We start from the raw sequence: 26,450 nt of genomic DNA, 5'->3' as shown, positions 1-26,450 counted from the left end.
CACCCTCATGTTGTTCCAAACCCACTGGACTGTCTTACTTCTATGAAACACAAATTGGAATTTTTTTTTTTTTTTTTTTTTTTTTTGGAGAATATCCTGGGCGTTTTTTTCAATATTATGAAAGAGAATGGGGACTGGGTCTGTCAAAAAAAAAAAAAAAGCACCATAAAAGTGGTCCATACAACTTACTGCTATATTTCAAGTCTTCTAAAGCCATATGTTTTGTTTGAGTAGCAGACCAAAGTCACTATTCACAGTTAATCCTCCCCTATCAATCTCCCCCAACAACTTGTGTGGACTTCAGAAATGGTTCATTGACATCAAGGTGACACCAAACATTATTGACAACAAACCTGATTCATCACATCTAATGCAGCCATATTTGGTTTGAGAGCTATGACAGAGGGGAAATTTCGAGATTTTGAAACTGAAATTTCAGTGTTCTGCTCACATTCAGCTATTGTATAGCTTAAGAAGACTTGGAATGCAGCGCACAAGTTGGCTGAACCACCTTTATGATGACATTTTGGAGCTTGACATTCCCCATTAACTTTCATTTTATAAAATTTTGTCTTTGATCTTCCAGTCTGGTGTTTCTGATAGTTTCTGATGATTTCAAAGTGTAATTAGCTAGTGAAGTGGATTTACAGGTTGTAGAGTTGCCAAAAGTTTTTGTAGAGTTAGTAGAGTGTCCAGGGGATGTCATAACAACTGGAAGCAGAGTGGGAAGATTTTAAAACAATAGTACTTCTCATTCATAAATCCACAAAATCTTACCTTCACACTGTGGACGTACTGAAATGCCTCTGTGCTCAAGAAACTCCAAGAGACAACACAAAGTCATTGAAGATATCTCTGTATGACACCTGTGGCCATTTTCTCATATCATTCACCCATCGCGTTATAGTTAAGGTGAGCAGATTTTTTGAGTGTAAACCAGGATGTGGGAAGCGGTGGACTATATTCATACACACACTTATACACATGGCAGTGTACATTATATTTTGGATTCCGTTAACAACCATTTTAATCACATTTAAGCCTTTTAAAAATGTGAGGTGACAAATTAATTTTAAAAAGTACAAATGTAATTTCCTTTAATGTTGTGAACTTGCATGTGAAATAATACGAGTTGTCACTGTTTGAAATTTCATGTCATCTACACATTTTAACACAAATTAAAACATAAAAAATTTAGCAGAATTACACGTATAACAATTAAACGCTTGTACCATGAAAAAGTGCAGTGTGTCATAGCTGTCTGAATGTGATCTGCCATTTACATTTACACGAACATTTACAGTGACAACAAAACACCTCATGAGCATTTTCACATAGTAGAGGGATGGTGCAGACTCACACCATAAACTTTTGGTGAAGAATACTTTCTGTGCTTCCACACGTAATCCGTTTTGATCGACTCTTCTCAGTAGCTTCAATACAATCCGGAAGCTAAGAGACAAAACACGGAAGCATGGCACACTGAAAAGGGGCGGGGCTGAATAAGGTGAATACTCCCTTAAATGTCCCATGGGAGGGAGAAAGTCATACAGCTTTAGAACAATGTGAGAGTGAGTAAATGATGACAGAATCTTAATTTTTTTTTTCTTTTTTTCTGTAAACTATCCCTTTAAATAGATTTCAAACAAACTGTTCCTGCATATCTAAAACATCTCTCAAGTGTTTCATGAAGTCAATCTCCAAGTGCTTGCTAGACCTCAGCAAATCAGCTTGGCAGATTATCGATACTTCTTATGCTTTCTTAATACTGCCTGTATTACCATTGAATGTCATTTCCATATCTATTGTTTTGGTTATTTTTGCATTGCTGCACATTTTTATTTGTCTCCATCTCTTCATCCAAGACAAGTTAATGAAGGACTCAGGCTCTGGTAGCGGCACAGGTTATGGTGAGTGACGTTCATTAGAGATGCTTTCATGGGTGCAGAGCAGCTCTGTTTGTTTTTATTAGTGCTGATTAATTATCCCATCCCATGTCACCATCAAACTTTTGCAAATCTTAAATGTCCGAATTTTCTTTAATCAACTGATGGGTTTAGAAGTGACAGAAAGAAAATAATTTATGAGTTCATCCATTACTAATTTCTATATTGGATATCATTTTTGAAAGCCTTTAAATCATTCAACAGTTTTCACTAAGTCAACATGCAGTTGCACTGGCGTAACTCACAACTGAAGCATGCCAGATACCTTAAACAATCATATGCTTTTAAATATTTATCATGCACTAGATATTTAGACTATAAGTTATATCGTATTCTCATTGTTCTAAAGCAAACTCTCTCTTGGAGAGGAAGCCTGTTCTATTGGCTCCCAAAGGAACAGAGTCGCACACATATTTGGTGAAAGGAGAAGATCTTCAGTTGGAATGTATTGCAGAGGGCTTGTAAGTTTCATCTTCTGATTCATTTTATTAATTCGGTTGTTTTGCAATACAAATTAGTAGCATGGCATCAATTTCAAATATACCACTTATAAAGCTTTTTAAATTACAGTATATAAAACAGTATAATGTACAGTGGCCCCAAAAAGTATTTGGACACTTAAGTCACACTTAAATGTGTAAAGGTTGTTGCATTAGATAACAGGGTATCAAACCAAGTGGCATCTGCAAACAGGCCTGTTGTTGTCTGTTACAGGCCTATTGCTATTACTAATCAAACAGCAATAATTAATTGTTAATATTTATACTAACAAACAGTATATTAATAAATAAATAAATAAAAAAAAAAAAAAAAAAAAAAAAACATAAAGGGGTGCCGTAGTTTAAAAAAGTTTGGGAACCACTGCCCTAGCAAAGTAACCTCAGGTCTAGCTGATCACATTAAATATGGACATGTTCCACTAATATTTAAAAACCAAAAAGTGTCCAAATACTCTTTGCCTTAATTTTGAACACTATCTGTATTTGTTGTTATAATTTAAAATCTAACAAACTTTGCATGAAAAGTGTGCTTGCGCTATCGTTCCACTTGGTTTGATGTTTTGTTACGCATTGCAGTTTTATTCATACATTGAGCGGGAAAAGTGTCCCAAAACTTTTTTGGACCACTGTAGATTGTTATTTATTAAAAAGTAATTGAGATATTTGATTTATGCATATGAAACATTGATTATTAACAAGTTTTCAGATTTCAATCAGCTAAATGTTTTGATTGTTCATCTTTGGCCTTCACCCCTTCAGTCCAACACCAAAGGTGGAGTGGTTTAAAATGGGCCATAATCTTCCAGAAAGGAATATAGTCGAAAGTCATGGGAAGTTGCTCACAATAGAGATGGTAAATGAAGAGGATGAGGGGAAATATATGTGCAAAGCCAATAATCCCTATGGAGAAGTGGTGCATTACTTTCATGTTACAGTAGAGGGTGAGTCACATTTCATCAAAGTGAGCTTATACTATAACCTCAGTAAAACTTCCAGTGTTTTATAAATGGTTTCAATTTCATTTTGAGAGTAGGCCCTCTTAATGCTTGTTTTTAAAGTGCTGCAACTTCAAGTCGCTTTTAATGATAAAACAGCGCCATCTTCTGTCCAGTGACAACAAATGCTTGCAGTACTATATAGAAAACTATTGTCACATTTTTTTTTTTTGAGAATACCTTATATCCTCTAACAACACAATGACCATTCTCAGTCTGTTGCTTTCATAATGTTATAACCTCAACAGATTATTGTTCCTAACTAAAATTAAGTTGTTGAGAACGGTTATACAGTGCATCCGGAAAGTATTCACAGCGTTTCACTTTTTCCACATTTTGTTGTTAAAGCCTTATTCCAAAATTGATTAAATTCATTATTTTCCTCAAAATTCTACAAACAATACCCCATAATGACAACGTGAAAGAAGTTTAAAATCTTTGCAAATTTATAAAAAAAAAAAAAAAAAAAAAAAAAAAAACCACATGTACATAAGTATTCACAGCCTTTGCTCAATATTTTGTTGAAGCACCTTTGTCACCAATTACAGCCTCAAGTCTTTTTGAGTATGATGCTACAAGCTTGGCACACCTATTTTTGGGCAGTTTCTCCCATTCTTCTTTGCAGGACCTCTCAAGCTCCATCAGGTTGGATGGGGAGCGTCGGTGCACAGCCATTTTCAGATCTCTCCAGAGATGTTCAATCGGGTTCAAGTCTGGGCTCTGGCTGAGCCATTCAAGGACATTCACAGAGTTGTCCCGTAGCCACTCCTTTGTTATCTTAGCTGTGTGCTTAGGGTCGTTGTCCTGTTGGAAGATGAACCTTCACCCCAGTCTGAGAATCTTTGTTTCTCATGGTCTGGGAGACCTTCAGGTGCCTTTTGGCAAACTCCAGGCGTGCTGTCATGTGCCTTTTACTGAGGAGTGGCTTCCATCTGGTCACTCTACCATACAGGCCTGATTGGTGGAGTGCTGCAGAGATGGTTGTTCTTCTGGAAGGTTCTCCTCTCTCCACAGAGAAATGCTGGAGCTCTGTCAGAGTGACCATAGGGTTCTTGGTCACCTCCCTGACTAAGGCCCTCCTCCCCCGATCGCTCAGTTTGGCCAGGCGGCCAGCTCTAGGAAGAGTCCTGGTGGTTCCAAACTTCTTCCATTTACGGATGATGGAGGCCACTGTGCTCACTGGGACCGTCAATGCTTCAGAAATTTTTCTATACCCTTCCCCAGATCTGAGCCTCAATACAACCCTGTCTCGGAGGTCTACAGACAATTCCTTGGACTTCATGGCTTGGTTTGTGCTCTGACATGCACTGTTAACTGTGGGACCTTACATAGACAGGTGTGTGGCTTTCCAAATCATGTCCAATCAACTGAATTTACCACAGGTGAATTTACCACAGGTGGACTCCAATCAAGTTGTAGAAACATCTCAAGGATGATCAGTGGAAACAGGATGCACCTGAGCTCAATTTTGAGTGTCATGGCAAAGGCTGTGAATACTTCTGTACATGTGATTTTTTATTTTTATTTTTATTTTTTTTTATAAATTTGCAAAGATTTCAAACAAACTTCTTTCACATTGTCATTATGGGGTATTGTTTGTAGAATTTTGAGGAAAATAATGAATTTAATCCATTTTGAAATAAGGCTGTAACATAACAAAATGTGGAAAAAGTGAAGCGCTGTGAATACTTTCCGGAAGCACTGTACATATATATATATATATAATCTGTATATTTTCAATATATATTATATACACATACACAATGTTTATATTTTTTCAGTGTTATATATAGTGATTTTTTTTCAATATACAGTATATCATTAATAGTTTCTCTTTTTTTAGCCAAGAAAATAAAAAAATACAAATAAATAAAGATCAGGGGTCATGGTATAACTTCCGTACATACACTAACTTTTACACACTCATATGTATTGTGGTCTGACCTGATTATATTTAATGTGTAGAACCTCCTGAATGGGAAATAGAACCTCAGAGTCAGTTGGGTACGATTGGAGCTGATGTGGTGATCAGGTGTGTTGTGAAGGGAAATCCTCAACCTACTGTGACATGGAGAGTCAACGGCCAACCCCTAAATGGTATACACTCTCATTCCCCATGCCAAAATGATTTAAAAAATGTTTGGTTTGCCTTCACTAAAATATAATGCCTAACAGATCTAAAGTGTATGTACAATAAAGTTAACATGCAATATAAATTAACCCAGGGGCAAGTGCCACCCCTGATTGAAGCTTGGCCACCCCTGTTGTGCAAAGCACTTTTGACAACACTGACAGGCAGGTGACTTTTTTCGCTGCTCTATGACGCAAACAGTCTGCGCTATTCAGGATGAACAGCTGCGAACCGCCCACACGGCACAAACCTCTGTGTGTAGAGGTGTGACATCATATCACGACCGTTGCAGTGTATGGGATCAAAATCCCGCCAAATGTATTGCGGTCATGGATCCAAAAATAATCAGCATGAATAAAAATAACAAGCGTGAATCAAAAAATAATAAGCGCAGATAAAAAAAGAATAAGTACAAAAATAAATAAAAATTGCAGATCAAAATATAACAATCATGAATCAAAAATATATAAACACATTTAAAATATGCTGCAAAAAAACAATAAAAAATTAAAGCAAAGTCATCAGAATTGCAACAAAATCATGCTTTCCTTGTTTTTTGCGCTCTCTGACAATTTTGCTCATATTTTCATTTTTTTTTTTTTTTTTGTACACTTATGCTGTATTTTTCTTTGCTTTTGTTTTCAAGTTCTGCGCTTGATTTTCCAAAACTTGTGAGTAGATTTTCATGTAAATCTGTTTATAGGGCAAAAGTTTGATTAGCCAAACCCTTTGAACATGAAACGCGAAAAGTTTGAGAATAATATAGACAAAGTAAGACTTGTTCATTTTGTTTAAATGTTGTTTGCACTGCTGCTAAGTAGTTGTTATTTATAAGTATGAAAAAGCTGCTGAAACAGTCTTTTTTTCAAACACACAGTATCTTTAAATTTAATATTAAAAACATCCCAAAAAAATCACTGTAAGTATAGGGCAAAAGTTTATAGTTCGTTTGAGGTGGTTTGAATGCAGCAATGTTTAATTCGCTTCAAAGACTGTCTTAACTAGTTGGTCCAGTCGAGCCTTCTCCCAGTTCATCTGTCACTTATTTTCCACCACCCCTTTCAGGAACTAGGCTACAACAAGTGGTTGATGGGCTTGTTTTGCTTAATCAGAGTTGCTGAAAATGTTTTTATTATTATTATTATGATTATTATTTGTTTTATATTTATTTTTGTAATCAAATTTAAGACTTTTAAAGACCCTTTTAAGAACAGGTGGTGCATCCAATGATCCATAATATAGAACTGACTTAATAGAAAAGAATCTCATTTCAGTGAGGAAACATTAGCCATTTAATCACCGATTTTATATCTAAAATATTCCTGTACATCACGGGAAGAGATTGCAATTTGAAATTTTTTTTTTTTTTCCAAATTCAAACAAAAGTGTTCTTCCTCAAGGCTGTTAGTGGAGGTTTCATGCAATGGGCACTTTAAGGAAGCAATTATGCTGTTTATGATCACGTGATCTTGTAAAATGGGCTGCAAAAGTGCCTTTTCATGACTTATCATGAAATATGATTTTTTTTATTATAACATATCTAACACTTTATATGTATATATATATTTTATAGTGTGATAATGTTTATGTTGTTAATGAAAGTTCTAATTAAGTGTTATTAGATTTTGTATTATGTTGTGTGAATGTGCAAGTGCTTTTAATTATTTTTTTTTGTTTTAAATCAATTTATTTAAGATTGTTCAATAATCATTTTCATTTAGGGACTGATGCTCAGATTTATAGCACCAGGTGAATATGAAAGTAGAGAGGAGTGTTGCCTGCCATATTGTATTTTTTAATCCACATTTTCTATGTCAGAGGTACCAACATCCAACAGGAAAGTCTTGAAAGATGGCACCATTTTCATCCACAATGCAAACCCTGATAACAGCGCTGTTTACCAGTGTGAGGCTTCAAACAGACACGGCACCATCCTATCCAATGCCAACATCATGATTATGAGTAAGTAAACTCCTGCAGTTGCACTGTAATTACACTCATTTGGAGATGCTCTATAATATGCTCAACAAGAATCTTTGATTGTTATTTTGCATTCAATAATGACAAGTAATCATCGTTTGCTTGTAGAAATATGATTACATAATGTTCCCATCTATATCATTTCTTGCTTTCATGCTGTTTAAAGTAAGGCAGAGAATAATTTGAAGCAACAAGACATGTTGCTTGTTGAAGGCTGAGCATTACAAAGATTTTACCATGGTTAAGGGGTGTTGTTAGCCACAATGTGAAGCAGAGTACTTTTAAACCCTCTTAACTGTGGGAAAATCAATAACACACATACCCATCTCATAGATTTTAACCTTTATAAAATGACAAAAAAACAAACAAAAAAAAAAAAAACAGCAAAATGAAAAAAGACACCCATGTTTAATACAAAGTTAAAATAGTTGGCACAATTAAGAATTCAACCAATGTGTGGTCACAAGTGAGTATATAGCAGGTATATATAACAGAATATGCCTTATCCAATCAGAATTTAGAATCGGAACAATCTGTTTAATATATACGAATAATTGACAATAGACCAATTAATCCAACATTAAAATTCAGAAATTAAAAATCTGGTGTAAATTATTCTACTTGTACTATAATAACCACATGTAAATGTCTTTTTAATGTGTTTACTTGAATACATTTTTCAGAGTTTCGTCCCTAAAACATTCCTGGAAGCGGCCCAATCCACCACTACTAGTTTGGAAAGATTGGGTTAAATGATACTGAAGTTGATATTGAACTGTAATGTGGTCAACAATCCTGAAACTAAATAGAAAATGAATCAACACTTGAAATGACTGTCAAGCAGTCAGAATCAAGAAATGAACAATGTAGTGGTATTAAAACTTTCTACACATTAAAAAATATATATATAACATTTGAAGCACTATTGACCATCAGAAGGCCGCTCTGCACCCACTAAAGATAGGGCACACTGAATTGTGCCTTCTCACTGGACATTTATGATTTAATTCACTCCAAGCCAAAATCACTTAACATACTGTAATGTTGCTTAGGCACGTACAAAAAACATTTTTTTTTTTGTTTTGTTTTTTTGGTGTGGACACCAAAAGCAGAGGTGTGATACAGTATGGCAACCGGACAGCCTTTGGGTTCATTTAGGTCCTCTTGATAGCATGCAGGCTTCAGGGCGGAGCTGTTCTGTATGTTCTCATCTCCAGACACATGCTCCCTTAGGCAGCCAAGCTCTTTTATGTGTGAACAATTTTGCCTTCCTCCATTCATATTCAGTTGCTGTAACAAAAGCATGTGTTGCATTCATCTGAAAGATAAAATATGCTGCTAAGGACCCTGACTTAAAAAACATAGAAGAAAAAAAAAAAGAAAGAAGATAGAAAAAACATTAAATATGGAACTTGGAATAACCCTGCAAACTAGCATAAAGGAATGTTCCAGGTTTAATACAAGTTAAGCTCAGTCAACAGCATTTGTGGCATAATAACGATTCCCACAAAAAGTTATTTGGAATCTTCCCTCATTTACTAGAAAAAAGAGGGAAAAAATTCCAGTTAATTTAAAGCACTTGCTATGGAAGTGAATGAATGTATCAAAAGTACAGTATATCCACAAAACATACTGTAAATGTTATGCATGTTAGCATAATTTTAGTGCAATAAAATCAGGGATTTACCTGCGTTACGGCATTCACCAGATTACAGGGTTTACTGACGTTACCCCATCATGACAACAAAGTTGTAATATAACTTTACACAGATAAGATTAGTAAGCAATTTTATCAAACTAAAACCATGTTAACATGTATAATGTTTACATCTTGTGTCCATACTTTTGAAATAGTGTGCATTTTAGTGTTTATGGACTGGCCCCATTCACTTCCATTGTAAGTGCCTTACCTTAATAGTGATTTTTTTATTTATTTATTTATTTTTATTTTTATTTTCAATAAATGAGGGACGAAATATTTTTTTTGTGGTAATACTAATCAAGGTTATTGCCACAAATGCAGTAGATGGAGCCTTAATTGCATTGAACCTGGAATATTGATTTAAAGTAATGTCCAATGACTTTCTTTTTAAAGCATTAAAGGCCTTTATTGTATGTGTGATTTATTTTATATGTTATATAAACAATTATTTAACATAAAATTGTCCTAGCATGAAAAGTAGCTAGTTTAAAATACACTACATGTATCTACCCCTTTTCAATTTTTATGAAAATTGTTCAATTGACTGCATTCGTCAGTCTCAAAAGTTCAACCCTGCTACCCAAGTTTAAAAAAAATAAATAAATAAATAAATTTAAAAAAAGGCTGTTAAAAAAACAAACAAACAAAAACAAAACAAAACAAAACAACTTTTAACAGTTCCAGGAGCTTCTTTGTACCCTGTTTGTGGAAAGTGCCTGGTACCTTTCTCCTGATAGAAAAGGAAGTAGCTGTTCCAAGGATGTGGAGGGACTCATACCTAAACCAATAACACCGCACGTTTTCTAAGAAAAGAGATATAGCGATACTAATTCAATCATGTTTTTTTATTTTTTTTTTATTTGATTTTTTATTTATTTATTTTTTAAATGGTGCAATGTTGATAACTCTCTCTCCAGACATCCAGCCAGTGATCCTAACAGAAAACAATCTCCAATATACCGCAGTGGAGGGGAAAGGTGTGGTCATGCACTGTAAGGTCTTCAGCTCACCATCCTCCAGTATTATCTGGTGAGTACAGGCTGCTATAGTAGCAGTATTTACATAGGCCAACAGAGAGCAGCACAACTCTAGCGGTGTTATGACTGCAGCAATTGACACTCAAGAATGTGGTTTCACCCTGGTGGTCCAGTTTACTCTAGGGTGGAGCCCTCAGGTTATGTTCATCACTGTGGTAATGAGGTAAACTACTCATGTGGATCTGTAACTATGCTGCTGTTAAGTTAAAGCAATAGCAGTGGAAGTGCTAACTGTGGTGGTACGTAACATCAAAGAAGCCAAATAGAGCATTTTATTAAATTAATAAAAAAAAAAAAAAAACTTAATAGTTAAATTTTCAAATGAAATTAATTAAATTAAATAATAAAAAATTATAACTAATTAACATTGTGTTATCATGTCATAGTAAAACTTTAATCTGCTCTCTCTATTCAACAACCACTTTCAAAATAAAAGAAATAGCATATGAAAACCATCTTCAAATGATATTTCCTCATTTTAAAATGTATTTAATTCTTAAACTTTAAAATTCTTTTAAACCAGTTTTGTGCTAACCATGTTGAATAAAAAATGCTTTGGAGCTGAATATTCTGGGGTTGAAGATCAGTGCAATCACACTACATTATTTATAGTCACTATTATTGTGATCTGAGTCAAGAACAGTATTTGTTCTCTAGAATTTTCTCCAGAACTTAATAGTTATATAGTTGAACTATTAAAGTTGGAGAGGCCAACACTGGTGTAAACTAAAATAGTGAGATTATCTCTGTTTGAACCATGTTGTCAAAAAGATGCCACTCTCTTAAATGTTGTGTCAGAACAATCAAAATATTATTTTTAAAGAAGGAAATGTCACAGCAATGGCTTGAACGGAAAGTACAAAGAGAAGACAAATTCTGCATTTTTTTCAGAAAGCGTTGAGAGGAAACCTTATAAACAGTGACAGCATAATATTTACATTTTTATAAATTCAATAAATTATATATCTATCTAGTATATATAAATTATACATCTACATCATTCTACATCTAGGACCATTCATATTTTTTGCATTGTGACATTTTCAGGACACTTAAGCACATTTTGTAATTGTAACATGTCCGAATGTTTTACTTTTACTACTTTTACCCATTGTTTTGAATGCTGATTCTCATTACCACAACACAGCATTTTTTTATTGTGTTACAATAAATAAATAAATAAATAAATAAATAAATAAAAAGCTGTTGCACAATGATTTTTTAAAATTAAAATCAGTAAAATTAAAAGGCAGTATCAAGGGATAATTTAGATAATTTCTAAATAGCTTCATTTTCTATTTGAAAATTTTAGTTTATTATTTGTTTGTTTTGGTATTGGAGTAAAATAGGACCAGGGCATTTTCTTGACAGGTTTCATGACAATCATTTTAATTTGTTCAAATTAACATTTTTAAATTGTTAGTTGATTAATAAGTTGATTTGAAATCTATTAAATAATGTAAATAAGTTTAGTATCCTATGACTTGTATCAGACGTACTTCTTGTGGACACACAAATGCACACAAATTGCATTTTCCAAAGAATGACCCAGTTGGTTTATGGATGAACAGGAGTAAAGCTGACAGTGCCAATGCAGTGGAAGGAGAAAGATTCTCTGTTCATAAGAATGGTACGCTGGAGATCCATAACGTGATAAAAGAGGACTCTGGGGAATACTCTTGTTTTGCTCAAAACACAGAGGGCAAAGTTGCTATTGCTGCAACCTTTGAGGTCAAAGGTAAGAGAAGTCTCTTTTTACTTTTATGTTACAGAGAAAAAGAAGCAATGAAAGTGAATGGTGACTAAAGCTTAAATTAGAAATTAAAGCTTTTTGTGCTCTACGGAAGTCATACATGTTGAACAACATGAGTAAATGATGACATAATTGATGTGCCTTTAAGAGGTTTTTGGGATTAAATTCAATTATTAATTAATCTATATAGTCTCAATTATGCACCAAAATGTATATTCTCTTTCAGATCCGACCAAAATAGTAGACCCTCCAAAAGACCTGCGGGTTTTTGTCGGAACCACCATCCAGTTTTCATGTCAGGCAGAGTTCGATCCTTCCTTCGGAAATGATTTTGAAATCCTCTGGGAGAAAGACGGCATCGCTCTCAACAGCAGTGAGAACACACGGTGAGATTGAGCAGGCTGTCATTATTTTATTGTGGTAAATGTCAGCGCAAATAAAGTCTGTCTAATCAATGTCTTTTCCTGTGCTTGTAGATATGTGCTCGATGATGGAGTGCTTGAGATCATCAATGTGAGCTTTGGAGACCAGGGCTTATATGTCTGTGTGGCCAAAACACCAGTCGACCAAGACGCGGCGATTGCACAGCTTTCAGTTGTTGGTGAGTTATGGGCTTTTAGCCTTTAAATTTGAGAGAGAGAGAGAGAGAGAGAGAGAGAGAGAGAGAGAGAGAGAGAGTGGTGGTGAGGGGGTGGGGAGGTGGGGCAGATGATGCAGGCCGAATGTGACCACTCACGGCACAACGGCTGGATATACTATGGACGTACAGTACACTTACTACAGTACACTTAATAAGGCAGCACCATACAATATTACACCATTTCAATAATGTGAGAACCTTTTACTAAAATGTATATCAGAAATACTTTAGACTATTTAACTGTTGATATTTACTGTCTAATTTTTAAATTTTCCTGTAAATTTAGTTTAGTTTTGTTAGTTTTAATTTCTGTGGGCCATCATGTTAATGCTATCTAGAGGCCTTTTCCTGTTTGATGAAGGTGGGTTTTAATGGTTTAAAATTTTATAATTTAATGTTTTAAATTTAAAGGGATAGTTCACTCAAAAATGAAAATTCTCTCATCATTTACTAACCCTCATGCCATCCCAGGTGTGTATAACTTTCTTTCTTCTGAAGAACACAAACGAAGATTTTTAGTAGAATATTTCAGCTCTGTATGTCCATACAATGCAAGTGAATGGTGACCAGACCTTTCAAGCTCCAAAAATCCACTGAATAAAAGTAATCCATATGACTCCAGTGGTTAAATCTATGTCTGCAGAAGGGATATGATAGGCGTGGGTGAGGAACAGATCACTATATAAGTCCTTTTTGTTACTATGAATAAAAAGTGAAAAAGGATTTAAATATTGATTTGTTTCTCACACAAAGTGATTGCATCGCTTCAGAAGACATACAGAATATTAAACCACTGGAGTTATATGGATTACTCTTATGCTGCCTTTATGTGATTTTTGGAGCTTGAAAGGTCTGGTCACCATTCACTTGCATTTAAAGGACCTACAGAGCTGAGATATTCTTTTAAAAATCTTTGTTTGTGTTCTGTAGAAAAAAATGAAAGTCATACCAGTCTGGGATGGCATGAGGGTCAGTAAATGATGAGAGCATTTTCATTTTTGGGTCAACTATCCCTTTAAGTTTAAAATTCTGTTAACAATAATAACACTAAATTGAAATAATGTCCATAAAATAAATGTTATTGATTTTCTCAGATGTTCCTGATCCACCCGAGGATGTGATTCTGTCTGAAAGCAATGGAAGAAGTGTGAAACTGCAGTGGAAACCAGGAGATGATCATAACAGCTCAATTACTGGTAACATGGTCTTTCTACTCACCACTGGCCATATGTCAGTAATTATGATACCTTGACCTAAAGTGAACCAAATGTTTGAAGTGATAAATGCTTAATAAAACCTTAAGGTAATAACTGCAGGTGTAATCTTTTTCCTGCTGTATAAAAAAATACATATGGATAAGTCCCCATTTTTGGATATTGTTGACTTTTGTATGATGAATTGCTTATGTTCCTCATTTGTAAGTCACTTTGGAGAAAAGCAGATGCTAAATGAATAAATGTAAATGTTGTTGTGTTCCAAAATGTGTTGGAATACAATTAACAGTGCAACGCAAGTATGTGTTGCATTCTCAGCATTGTCATAGGGAGTACTTTAGTGTCATTATAGGTTATGTGAACATAGGGGTACTTTAGTGGGCATTAGCATAGTGTTCTACGGTCAGTGTTTTCTTTCAGGTCAATTACATTTCGTCATTTAGCAGATGCTTTTATCCAGAGTGACTTACAAATAAATAATACAGCAAAAGTAATTACTGGTGGAGCAACTGTTTGCTAGCAAGTTATATTGTTATAAACATATTTACAACTCTTCTTCTCCACTTCTGCATACCACAGCACATTTGAACATTTTAATGTAATTCCATCACCCCCCTGAGTACTGAGGTTTCGTACCACCTCAGTACAGTATGTATGGAAGGAAGGAAGGTAGTATAGCTGCAATGATTTTAAGATAATTTATTTTACTATATTACATATAAGTTTACATTTTCTTAATTTAACAGATTTTATCCAAAATGACTCACAAATGAGAAACATCACAAGAAATTTAGGATTATGATTAGGATTATTTTGTAAAATATTTTTTTATGGGCTTTGTTGTGTTGACTCTAGAGATGCAGTCCTAACTGGTTGATTCTCTAAAATTATGTGCAGAGTTTGTTATAGAGTTTGAGGAAAGCCAGTATGAGCCAGGCAGCTGGAAGGAGCTGTTGAGAATACCTGGGAACCATCACTCCGCAATGCTGAAGCTGCACGGACACGTGGACTACCGCTTCAGAGTCTCTGCCATCAACGAGGTTGGGAGAGGTCGAGCAAGCCAGACTATTGAAAGATACAAAACTCCACCATCAGGTCTGTAGTCTTTCCTTGCACTGTTCCCCTATGTCAATTTCCCAACAGACTTCTGTGCACTGAGGACCACCATATTGCCTACTGAACTTGAAAACATTCAAACTTGTGAGATAATTGATTTTCCCTCTCGTTTAAGCTCCAGTCTATAAACTGCATATTTCACAGGCCATTTTTCTTTTTCCACTAACAATTCCACCTCCAACAAAATCCATATTTCTGCTCTTTCCAAAAGCACCCGACAAGAACCCAGAAAATATCAAGATCGAAGGTCATTTGCCACATGAAATGGGTATCAGCTGGGAGGTATGATGCTAAACGTTCAATTCCAATAGTCTTCTGGAATATATAATGTTCAAAGCACTGGAAGGGCAGCGCAGATAAAGAACTGCTCTCAAATACTGAATTTCATTTAGTTCTCAGAAGGAGAGACCAAACTAACAGTGTCAGTTTTTTGGTTGCAATTATCGATAAGCATTTTCACAGAGATAGGAGTTTTGCATAGCAAAACAGTGCTATCGCTATCGCCATACTGTTGGAAACATTACAAAGCCCTGCTGAAATTGATCTCTCTGGACAGAGGTTCCCATCAAAAGAACCCAGAGTGAGTCTTTGATTAAAAAGTAAAAGGGACAGGATACATACATTCAGATTTTCATACAAAGATGAATCTCTTGTATAGTCTCTAGGCTATTACTAGGCCATCTTTTCATAGTAATTCACTTATAATTTCTGGAATTATGAGGAGTCTTATTGTTCACGGTGGACTGTAATGAATAATTGCATTTTATCTTTTGCTGCCAGCTCATTGTAAAAGGAAACTGTTGTTCGTCAAGGCTGTATCAATAAAAGTCAATTGTTACAGTATTTGACATCATTTCAAAAACCTGTAAATGAACTAGGTCTGTTGGCCTATTATACTGAAGATCCCTTACTAACTGTTAAGATATCAAGAGTCTGAACAACTACATGCAGTTTTCTTTGAGTTACTGTTTTCTGTCAGTTAAAGGGGTTCATATTATTCCGAATCAGTTTTTAATTTAAAAATTTGAGATCTTTGGAGACAAGATGCTTAAAGGAATGTTTCAGATTCAATACAGGTTAAGGTCAGTCGACAGCATTTGTGGGATCATGTTGATTACCACAAAAAATTATTTAGGCTCGTCCATAGCTTATTTCTTAAAAAAAAAAAAAAAAGCACAAATCTTGGTTATAGTTAGGCACTTATAAGTTAGTAGGGCCAGTCCAAAACCGTTAAAATCCACATAGTAAAAAATAAAGTAAAAAATTTTACAAATAAATTAATAAAAATCAGGGATACAACGTTTACCAGATTACAGGGCATCATCATCAACAGTGTTACATCATCATGACAACGAAGTTTTAATATTGGATAAAACTTTACATAAATAGGATTAGTGAGCGATTTTATCACACTAAAATCATGCTAACACATTTAATGTTTATGTATTGTGACTATACTTTAGAAACAGTGTGTATTGTAATGTTTATGGACTGGCCCCATTCACTTATATTGTAAGTGCCTATCTACAAAAAAAAAAAAAAAAAACATTTCTAGAGCAAATCATTTTCCCCCCAATTTTTTTAATGTATTTTTTTATTTTATTTTTATCAAATTCTAATTGTTTACAATGTTTCCAGGAGTGTTGGTTATTCATGTTTTTGAAATTAGCTAATTGAATTCTGATTCAAAGTAGTGGCCAGCATCATCCAATCACTGCCAACCATGTTAAAATAAAATTATACATTTTGAATATAGTGATTACCATTTTCCCATGTCTGCCAAACATGTTGAGTGGACTAAACATCATCTGCAGCCTGAAACAGAACTATTGGTCAGATTTTAGGAGTGGATGCACTTAGCTGCATAGGAAAGCTAAAGGATGCTCCCTTGCTCCCTATTTAGTGAATGGCTTAACCTCCAGTGTGCTGTCCATCTGCACTGGTCTCAGAACAGTTTGAAATGCACCTTATTGTCATCCTAATTACATATAAAGCCTCTGAAAGTGACATGTTTCAGCTTTTGGATGAACCCATCGATTCTCAATGTGATAATGCACAGTAAATATAGGATTTATAAGGGAAAATGCACTAAAGTACACATTAGTGTAAATTGTGTTTAGCAGCGTGGTGTTTCGTGATAAATCACTCACATTTTTAAAATGGCATATCGGATGAAACTAGAGACTAATCTTTTGACAGGTTTCAATGTAAAAACTTAATTAGGTTTCTTACCAGATGTAGTTTTGTTGGCATTTCTGCCAAAGACAAACTCCGCTGTGTTCAGCGCCATGTTGTTTTGTCACATGACTCCGTACGTTGAAAGATTAACCCTTTACTGACAGCCCAGTCTTCTGAACTGAGATAAGTCAGATTAAATGAATATAAATAAAGCTTTGCATATAACGAAACCAAAATACATTACAATGTCCACGCATGTGTACGTGGGGTCGCACAAGGTTAAATAAATGAGCGACGAGTTTATGTCATAAATGCTGTCGATAGAGCATATTAATTTTATGTTTATTTTAAACAAGTTCCCTGATCATTTCAGTCTAAACTTAGCAATTTATGTGGCATATTTCAGCACGGATTTTGTGTGTGTAGGGGGGCACAATTGTACTGGCACATTTTTTTTTTTTTTTTTTTTTATAACATTATAATTGGACTGCAGAGAAAAATAATAATAATAATAATAATAAAAATATGATGCAACCTCTTTACCTGATCAGTTTCATTCTCTTATCACAGCCGTTGTCACCTCTTGAACACAACGGCCCAGGATTGGAGTACAAAGTAAGCTACAGAAGACAAGGTACTGAAGAAGACTGGATGGAACACATCGTTAAGAGGCACTCAGTTGTAGTTAAAAACACCCCAACGTTTGTCCTCTATGAGATCAAAATTCAGGCCAAGAATCACGTGGGCTGGGGCCCGGACCCCAAAATAATAACAGCATACTCAGGAGAGGACTGTGAGTACTAACAATCTCCATTGTGTCTGAGCTGCGGCAATGAGCATGCATTTAAATAAGGCAACACAACTGACATTTCACTCGGTGTCAAAGTATTGTGCATGTTTACAGCACCTTTCATAGCATACAGAGTAGGTGAAGATTTTGAAGTATGCCTTTTATAACTTTTTGTTCTTCTGTATGGGTCTTGTTACATTGCAAATAAGCAATGCCCTGTAAACAGAAACCCTCACCCCCTACCAAAAGTAAGAATATCAACAAAGCTACAGGGTAGAGCCAGCGCCAATGAAATAGCATCTTGCCTTTACACAATATCCAAACGCTAGCACTGATATGGTGATTTGTTTTGCCTTATTGAGGATATTAAATTGCACGAGGGGAAACGATTTCCTCACTCCGAGTCTTTGTAGTCATCCACAGACTGACAAATGAAATGTTATCATGGCTATGAGCTATTTTCATTTTCAGCTCTAATTATTCCCTTGCCTTCAGTTTTCTTTTGGAGCTGCCCTCCCGATGTTATCTCAGGTCGCTATGTCTGTGTGTAGATGGCTTAGTTTAGTTTTTCTTTATTTTTTATCTTAGTGCGTGTTTGCTAGGAGTTATTCCATTGTAATCATTGACCCTATTCTCTTTAGCAAGTGTCTTTGCACACAGTCTGAGATCCTGTGAGTGTTGTGTTTTGTTTATATAGATTATATAGATTCTGTACGGTAAATAACATTAGCGTAGGCAATTTGCGTAGAGTTTCAAGAACCAAATGTAGTTACAAATCGTAAAAACATAGTCCATAACTCCACATGAACAACTATTACCCTGCCACAGTTTTTCTCCATGATTACCCACAAAATTACATCACATTTCTTTGTCCTTATGTTGTGGATATAGCGGAATCTAAATCAGTGACATTATCCTGATGTAGAAATAGTGTAATTTGAGAAAGGCAGCTATATAGTGCTATTTGTAATATTTTATTTGTACATTTGTGTGTTATATTTGTCTATAGTCCCCTCCGCAGCTCCGGAGGATGTAGGAGTGGAAGTTATTAACAACACCATGGTGAAGGTTAGATGGGCCCATGTTCACAAGGACAAACTCCATGGACATCTGGGGGGCTACAGGGTAATTTCTCTCCAACATGTCTTTGCTTTTTAGCCACTGTTTAAAGGCCAATAAGCCCCTTTTGTGACCTTGAAGCTCCTCTTGTTTCCCAGCAAGCCGTCAGGGCTATCCACATGTGTCCTATATCATAATTAGCACAGAAAGACAGAATAAGCTGTTTATAAAGTGAACTGACAAATCTAGCCTTATAAGTCTGACTCCTTCTATTTCTTCTATTTCTAATTGAATACAGTTTTTTTTTTTCATTTCAAATTAAATGATCAATGTATGCAAGTTTAGCCTGCATAATTTCATAATTGTTTGATTAGTGTTTCAGAAAAAGCTTGGACTATTAATGAAGAGCCGAGGAGGGCGGGGCCGGGCTGGAATGAAACACACCCGGTCCCCAATCAGCCTGATGGGGCGCGCGAGGGATAAAGGCGGTCGCCTCCTCCTTTCCACTAAACCCCCTTACACTGGTGCTGAAACCCAGAAAGGAGGAGGCAAGAACCGGCTTGACAACTTAAATAATAATTTAATAAACAATTTAAACAAAACACACAACCAAAAACACACAGTACAGCTGCCTGTAATTCTCTCTCTCTCGAACTGTCGTCCCCGGCCACCTTTATCCCTCGCGTGCCCCATCAGGCTGATTGGGGACCGGGTGTGTCTCATTCCAGCCCGGCCCCACCCTCCTCGGCTCTACAATTAAATATATAATATTTATTTTACGGCATAATGTTTCTTTGTTTAACATTGTTTATTTCTGGATTTGAAGTCCAGGTTTTGAACCCTACTGTATCAATGTGTGCTGCAGGTAAACTGGTGGAGGCATCGTAGTCTACTGGATTCAAAGAAAACACATGGAGACAAACACACCCTGACATTTGCTGGGGAGAGGACCCGTGCGGTAGTTACAGGGCTCAGGCCCTTCTCAGAATACAGCCTCATTGTCATGGCCTTTAACAACAGAGGAAATGGGCCTGGAAGTCACCCGGTCAGTTTCCAAACCACCGAGGGAGGTGAGTGAGGAGAAGACCAGATGAACTACGAGCTAAAAATAATACAAGGAGATTGAATAGTTATGGGTGAATGAGTTCCTTTCATCATTTACTTACCCTCATATCATTCCAAACCGTGGAACACAAATTTGTGAAGAAACTTTAGGCAGCCCACAGTGACCTTATCTGTCAAGCTCCAAAAAGGACAAACACAACATTCAAGTTCCAAAAAGGAAAAAAAAAAATATCATACAAGTAGTCCATACCACGTGCGCTTTATTCTGAGTCTTCTGAAGCCATACGATAGTGTTGTGTGAGGAACAGACCGAAATTTAAGTTATTCTCTAAAAATCTTGCCCATAACTGCTGCTCTCAAATCTCATTTGCACTTAAGTTTGTTCAAATATTTGCTTACATTCAAATAAAAAAATATAAAAAAGCATTGTGACAGATTTGACATCAGTGATGCCGAATAGCATTGGTTCTCACATGTCAAATGACTCACATGGTGAGTTTACATTTACAGAAGTGTGAATGAAAGCTTCAGTGGAGGCAAAGATGGCTTCCATGGAAGAAAGAAAGTCATATGAGATTTGAACGAATGAATGTGAGTGTGAGTAAATTATGACAGATTTTTTTTTTTTTTTGGTGAGTTATTCCTTTAACTTCTTAAAATGTTTCAGTCAATCTAATCTTTCTCTTGTTCTTTCTCTCTTTCTTTCTTGCCTTCAGTTCCCGGTCAAGTGGCTTCTTTCAGGGCTACAAACATCCAAAAACACAAGGTCACACTGACCTGGTCTCCTCCCATTGATGCAAATGGAGTTCTAATCAGTTACATCCTGCAATATCAATTAAGTATGTGAACATTACATTTCCATTTTGTTCATAAATGTTGCTATGAATATCTAAATCTTGCTGTGAGGGCTACGCACAGGGGTTCCAGTAAACAGCTCTCCTGATCTTCATTTCTGATGTGGCCAATGGCATAGTGACATTAATAGCAGTAGTGATTCTACAGTGAAACCACAAACCCACTGCATTTGCATTGTATGTATGAGTCAGTTAGTTCCTGTCGCTTAATGGGACTGTCTGAAGAAAGTAGATTTTTATGGGAAAGAGAGCAAAAAAAAAAAAAAAGCTGTTTCCCTGTGCCCACTTTTTCTCCATGATGTAGATGCAGATTTGGACGTCTGAACACAGCAAATAGCTCTATTACGGTTCACTTCTCATTACATCAAGTGATGCCTACATCTCACCACTAGGAGATATTGTTGTGCCACATTCTTTAAGGTTGACAGCAGTCTTATGTTCAACAGAGACTCTAGTAGTGTGAATATAACTGTGTAAGAACTCAGTTGTATATTTACTAAATGATTTATGAGAAGCAATTATCTCAACTTGTTTAAGTTGCCTTACTCAGTTTGCTTATTTTCATTATAATGTCCTGTTATACGAAATTAAAGATGCACTAGTGTATTAAGCAACCATTTTCTGCATGGCATTAGGAGCATACTTGGGTTTTAATTGCTGTAGTATTTATAGTGAATAACATAGCTGATTACATAAAACAGGTTAATAATGCACATCGTAGTAATGGTAGGTGATGTACTAACAGTGATGTACGATAGTAAAATTGGAAACATGGGAGTAGCAAATATTCTGTAAGCATAAGACCCTTTCCAGAATGTATCTAAACAGGTTTAACAGACATTGTTTCCTTGAAGGTGTATTGTTGTTTTTTTTTATCTCCCCTTTTCTCCCCAATTTGGAATGCCCAATTCCCAATGTGCTTTATGTCCTTGTGGTGGTATAGTGACTCACCTCAATCCTGTCTGAGACTGTCAGTCCACACATCTTATCACGTGGCTTGTTGAGCACGTTACCACGGAGACATAGCGCGTGTGGAGGCTTCACGCTATTCTCCGCAGCATCCACGCACAACTCACTACGTGCCCCACCGAGAGAGAGAACCACATTATAGCGACCACGAGGAGGTTACCCTTTTTGACTCTACCCTCCCTAGCAATTGGGCCAATTTGGTTGCTTAGGAGACCTGGCTGGAGTCACTCAGCACACCCTGGATTCGAACTCACGACTCCAGGGGTGGTAGTCAGCGTCTTTACTTGCTGAGCTACCCAGGCCTCCCCTTGAAGGTGTATTGTAAATTCTGCCATTTCTAGAGAGGTTTCCCAAACACAAGCAGAGCAGGTACTGTAGGTAGCACAGTGCTTATGAGAAAGACATTTGCGACCCGGGATGTCATCAAGATCAAACCGCGCTGAATAGCGCTGGTGTGACAGCCTATTTCGCACTGACTCCACGCTGTCCTACATGCATTGTTTCACAGCAGAACACTGCCTTAGGCATATGCACCACTCAACGCAACCGGATCCTGGCAGGAATGATGATGAAGCTGATTATGATGCGTAAAGTCTGGGAGGTCTCGTCAGCTAATTATGTTTGATGCTGCAGCTGATCATTGAGGCCAAGTGTCGGGTTGCATATTAAAGGATGGGACGTTTTCATCAGGAGAGCTCGCTGGAACCATTGTGCTCCCTTTGAAGTGGGCTCATTGTAGTTCCTTGAAGAAAGTGGTGTGTAAAATGCTGGCAAGAGAGAGCGCACAGCTGTACTCATGAAACGGTAAATAGCAACTGGGATTAAAGTGCTACAGCACAGATGGCCCACAGCCAGATCTAGCTACGCTGAAATCATACAGAATTAACTTTTTGCACATTGCAAATTACTAATTGAGGATTCAGAAATAGTTTTAGTTATTTTAGTTGTTTAGTATTGGTAGAGATGAAATAGGGATGTGTTGCAGAGCAGACTTTAACCTGTGTCAGCCCATTAGCACAGTGATTCAGTATGTCAGGAGCACAACCACTAACCACTGCGCCATGACTTCAACCAGCAATAGTGTTTTAGAATCCCTTTTAAGGAACTGGAATTTACTTAATTGCAATTCAATTAGTCATTAGTAATTAATACAAGTTTTGTGACAAAACATAAATATTGACTATTTATGCTTATCCCTTGTATGCATTTTTTTATTTTTTTTTATAGATTTTGTATATATATTTACTGTATATCCTTTCTCTTATAAGTTCAACAATCAACGGTTTAATTTTGCCATCAAGCACCACAAAATATTCACCACGTTGTTTTTGGATAACTTACCATACGTTTCCACTGGCGCATTGTGAGCAAAGGTGAGCGAGCGTTTTCAGTTCATTCCTATGGAAGTCAAGCCCCACATTCTCGAAGTGGATTGTGGGATTGACAACATGCAGAGAAAGTATTGAGGGGAGTTCGAGAGCATCAAAAAACTTGAAATTCATTGGCTTTATGCAAATGAGGAATGAAAAAAGCTGGGCTGCAGCCAATCACAGTGAGCTGAAAGCAGTGACGTCTGTCATAAGCGCTTCAACATATGAGGATACTGCTGAAGTTTCAGCTGGATTCAACTGCTTTAATAAAAAACGGACTACAAATGCGGATTGCATGCATACATTGTGACACTTTTATGGCTGGATGATCAAAAGTGAGACATCAAACAGACTTGACAAATGAAGACTGCATGCATTTCATTGTGACAATACTGAAGCTGGATAAAAAAAAGTACAATAAATCAACATAGTTTTTATCATTTGGGCGTTCATAAATAAAGTTTGCGTCTTTCTGACTGTAATCGCGCATATATATGATGATTATATTGACTATGAACTGAAAACAATCATAGGCTGAGTTCGAAATGGCATACTACATACTGCTCTTACTATTTCTGCCATAGGCTGATGTAGCAGAAACAGTAAAAGTACAATGGGTAGTACGCCATTGCAAACAGAGCCATTTTCGCTGCAACGCCCCAAAGCAGCAGCTCTCTGGTGTGGTGAGCGGCATTGAGCTGATTTTTTCCTCGCCAGTGGAAATGTATGGTAAATTAGGTGGTTAATTAGAGCATTCTGATAAATGAGGTGTTCTTCCACCATTGTCCATAAACATTGATTATTATTATCATGGGTTAATGTTGAAATACCCCAAATGTTGTGTGTATAATATACAGTATATACAAATCATTCTGAAAATGAAATCTGTTATTTAAAACATACACTTACAGTAGTTCTTTGAAATTTAATTCTACTTAAATTCGAATTTTATGAATTTGAATGTAATTCTGGATTCTATTTGCTACCATCAGGAACTGAAATGGAATATAAAAGGTATTTTAAATTTTTTTCTGAATGGCGCACAACCTTAGTTTTAAAGTGAAAACATCACGGTGAAAGCTGTCAGTTTGTGTCAGCAAGAATTTGAATTTGACCTACTCTGGCTGACAAAATGCATCTGACATTTCAGTGACATGGTCTTCCCTTTACTAGTTCAGCTGTGAGACCAACCATAAGACATGATAAACACATGTCGCTATGCTGCAAATCTTCCCTTTTATTTTTGTGATCATTCATGGTTTCTAATATATGGAATAATAAATGTATTCTACTACATGACCAAGCAGTGTAATACATACAAGTATGTGGATATCTGAACACCACAATCACACAGTATGTGCTTGTTTTCCACTAGACGTTAGAACATGGCTGTGGGGATTTGCTCCCATTCGGACAAAAGAGCATCAGTGAGGTCAGGCACTGATGTTGGGTGATGGGGATAGGCTTAGATACCCAAATGTGTTCAGTGGGTTTCAGGTCTGGCATTTGTGCAGGGCGGTCAAGCTCTTCCACACTAGACTCAGTAAACCATTTTTTTATGGACCTTGCTTTGTGCACAGGGGCATTGTCATGCTGGAAATGAAAAAGGCTTTCCAAGCAGTTGCTACTAATTTTGAAGCACACAATTCTCTAGAATAGCCAAACCTTTAAATTAAAAGGGGGTGCCCAGATAGTGTATTTATTTATAAATGAGTCTGGCATTGAATTCCTGTGTCTGATAATGAGTGCTGTTTCCTTTCCTGTCTAGTAAATGACACTGAGGAAGTAGGCCCTCTGATGACCAAGAACATCTCTGCTGACATCAACAAGCTACCCCTCCATGACCTGGAAGCCCTGAGCAGATACAAGTTCTACCTGCAGTGCTGCACGCGGGTGGGCTGCGGACCAGCTGCCAGTGTGGAGTGCACAACTGTCCCTGAAGCGAGTGAGTATGTGTAACAGCAGCACAGGGGTGGGGTCGTCTCTGGGGAGTCAGCCTTTGACAGTCCAGAGGACAGAGAATCTGGCACTTTGGCATGGTTGACCACGTTGCTGTTGTTATGGGCATCGACCCAGTGAATGCAGGCGACATTATTCTGACCTCCCATCTCACAAAGCTTTTCATATGCCCATCTAAGTATTTCTTTATGGCTAAACAATATCATAACAGTGTGCGACTGGATTGCATTCATCACTGTCGCGGAAGACCAAGCACTTATTGATTCGAGGGTAAAAGCTAGGCTTGAAAAGGAAGAAGAAATAATATGTAGCCTTTGGGGATGAAAATGTTAGATTGTTATTATTACACATATAGAAATAGGGTGGTAATCAACACACACACACACAAAAAAAATATTATTAAAAGAAAGGAACCACACAACTGTGAATTTACGGCACATTTATTATGATTAATGGTTCATAAGTGCCTTATTTATCATTGGTAGTGAGCGGATTGTTGATAAAGTGCTGTTTATTTCCGTTTGACTGAGGGTTCACATAGGAAGTTAAATTTACAGAAGACATATAATCGAGACAAAAACCCCAAGACATTATACCAATACTCTGCAGAGTAACAGAAACGGTCAAGAAAATAGATGACTGCCCTGATATGAGGCAATATATCTTTATGTGTCAGTGGGGAACAACAGTATACAGTAAACATAAGCATGACAAGTATATTCCAACAAAAGCAGTATTTATTTCAAATACAGTTGAAAGTCTCTTTTTAAAAGTAAATTTGGGAGATGATAACATTCCATGTATGAATTTCAACCAGAGGGCAGAATTGTTTTACCATTCTTGTATTAGTATTTTTTCTTAAATTCAATTTTATAAAATTATGAAATTATAGAAACAATTACAAAAATGTATTGTTTGACAGTTTTAGACTTATACCATGGTAATACCATGTTTTTTGAATATTTAGCATTGTAAAGAATTCCATGGTATTATTTGAATTACCTTGGGATACCTTGTAAATACCATGGTATATGAATATGGTACTTCTTCGTTCCATGGTATATATCAAGCTACCATCCTCTTACCATATGATACCACTGTAGAGATCACCATAAAGCTTGATAGACTTCATCTACTGCACATCCTGAAACCCTGGTGTAGTATTTTAATATTTTCATCTTGTATGATGTCA

The 26,450-nt window shown here is 36.3% G+C and overlaps 1 protein-coding gene across 9 annotated transcripts in view; it reads left to right on the top strand.

Moving 5' to 3' along the window:
* LOC127446535 (neural cell adhesion molecule L1-like protein) overlaps positions 1-26,450 on the top strand; it is a 136,300-nt gene that overhangs the window by 90,918 nt on the left and 18,932 nt on the right. For 8 of the 9 annotated variants that reach the window (XM_051707521.1, XM_051707522.1, XM_051707523.1 and 5 more), the window contains 17 exons: positions 1,866-1,910; positions 2,296-2,407; positions 3,206-3,387; positions 5,407-5,538; positions 7,391-7,534; positions 10,172-10,283; positions 11,863-12,029; positions 12,271-12,430; positions 12,521-12,645; positions 13,779-13,880; positions 14,796-14,993; positions 15,226-15,296; positions 17,763-17,985; positions 18,992-19,107; positions 19,907-20,111; positions 20,823-20,945; positions 25,068-25,244. In XM_051707521.1, coding sequence (XP_051563481.1) covers positions 1,866-1,910; positions 2,296-2,407; positions 3,206-3,387; positions 5,407-5,538; positions 7,391-7,534; positions 10,172-10,283; positions 11,863-12,029; positions 12,271-12,430; positions 12,521-12,645; positions 13,779-13,880; positions 14,796-14,993; positions 15,226-15,296; positions 17,763-17,985; positions 18,992-19,107; positions 19,907-20,111; positions 20,823-20,945; positions 25,068-25,244 — 2,394 coding nt within the window. The remainder of the gene's footprint in view (positions 1-1,865; positions 1,911-2,295; positions 2,408-3,205; positions 3,388-5,406; positions 5,539-7,390; positions 7,535-10,171; positions 10,284-11,862; positions 12,030-12,270; positions 12,431-12,520; positions 12,646-13,778; positions 13,881-14,795; positions 14,994-15,225; positions 15,297-17,762; positions 17,986-18,991; positions 19,108-19,906; positions 20,112-20,822; positions 20,946-25,067; positions 25,245-26,450) is intronic. The other variant, XM_051707526.1, reaches the window with a different exon arrangement.

The sequence above is a fragment of the Myxocyprinus asiaticus genome, chromosome 9, assembly GCF_019703515.2.
Source record: "Myxocyprinus asiaticus isolate MX2 ecotype Aquarium Trade chromosome 9, UBuf_Myxa_2, whole genome shotgun sequence".
In the NCBI taxonomy this organism is placed as follows: Eukaryota; Metazoa; Chordata; class Actinopteri; order Cypriniformes; family Catostomidae; genus Myxocyprinus; species Myxocyprinus asiaticus.
The sequence above is the reverse complement of the archived record's forward strand: the minus strand, read 5'-3'. Positions and strand labels throughout refer to the sequence as shown.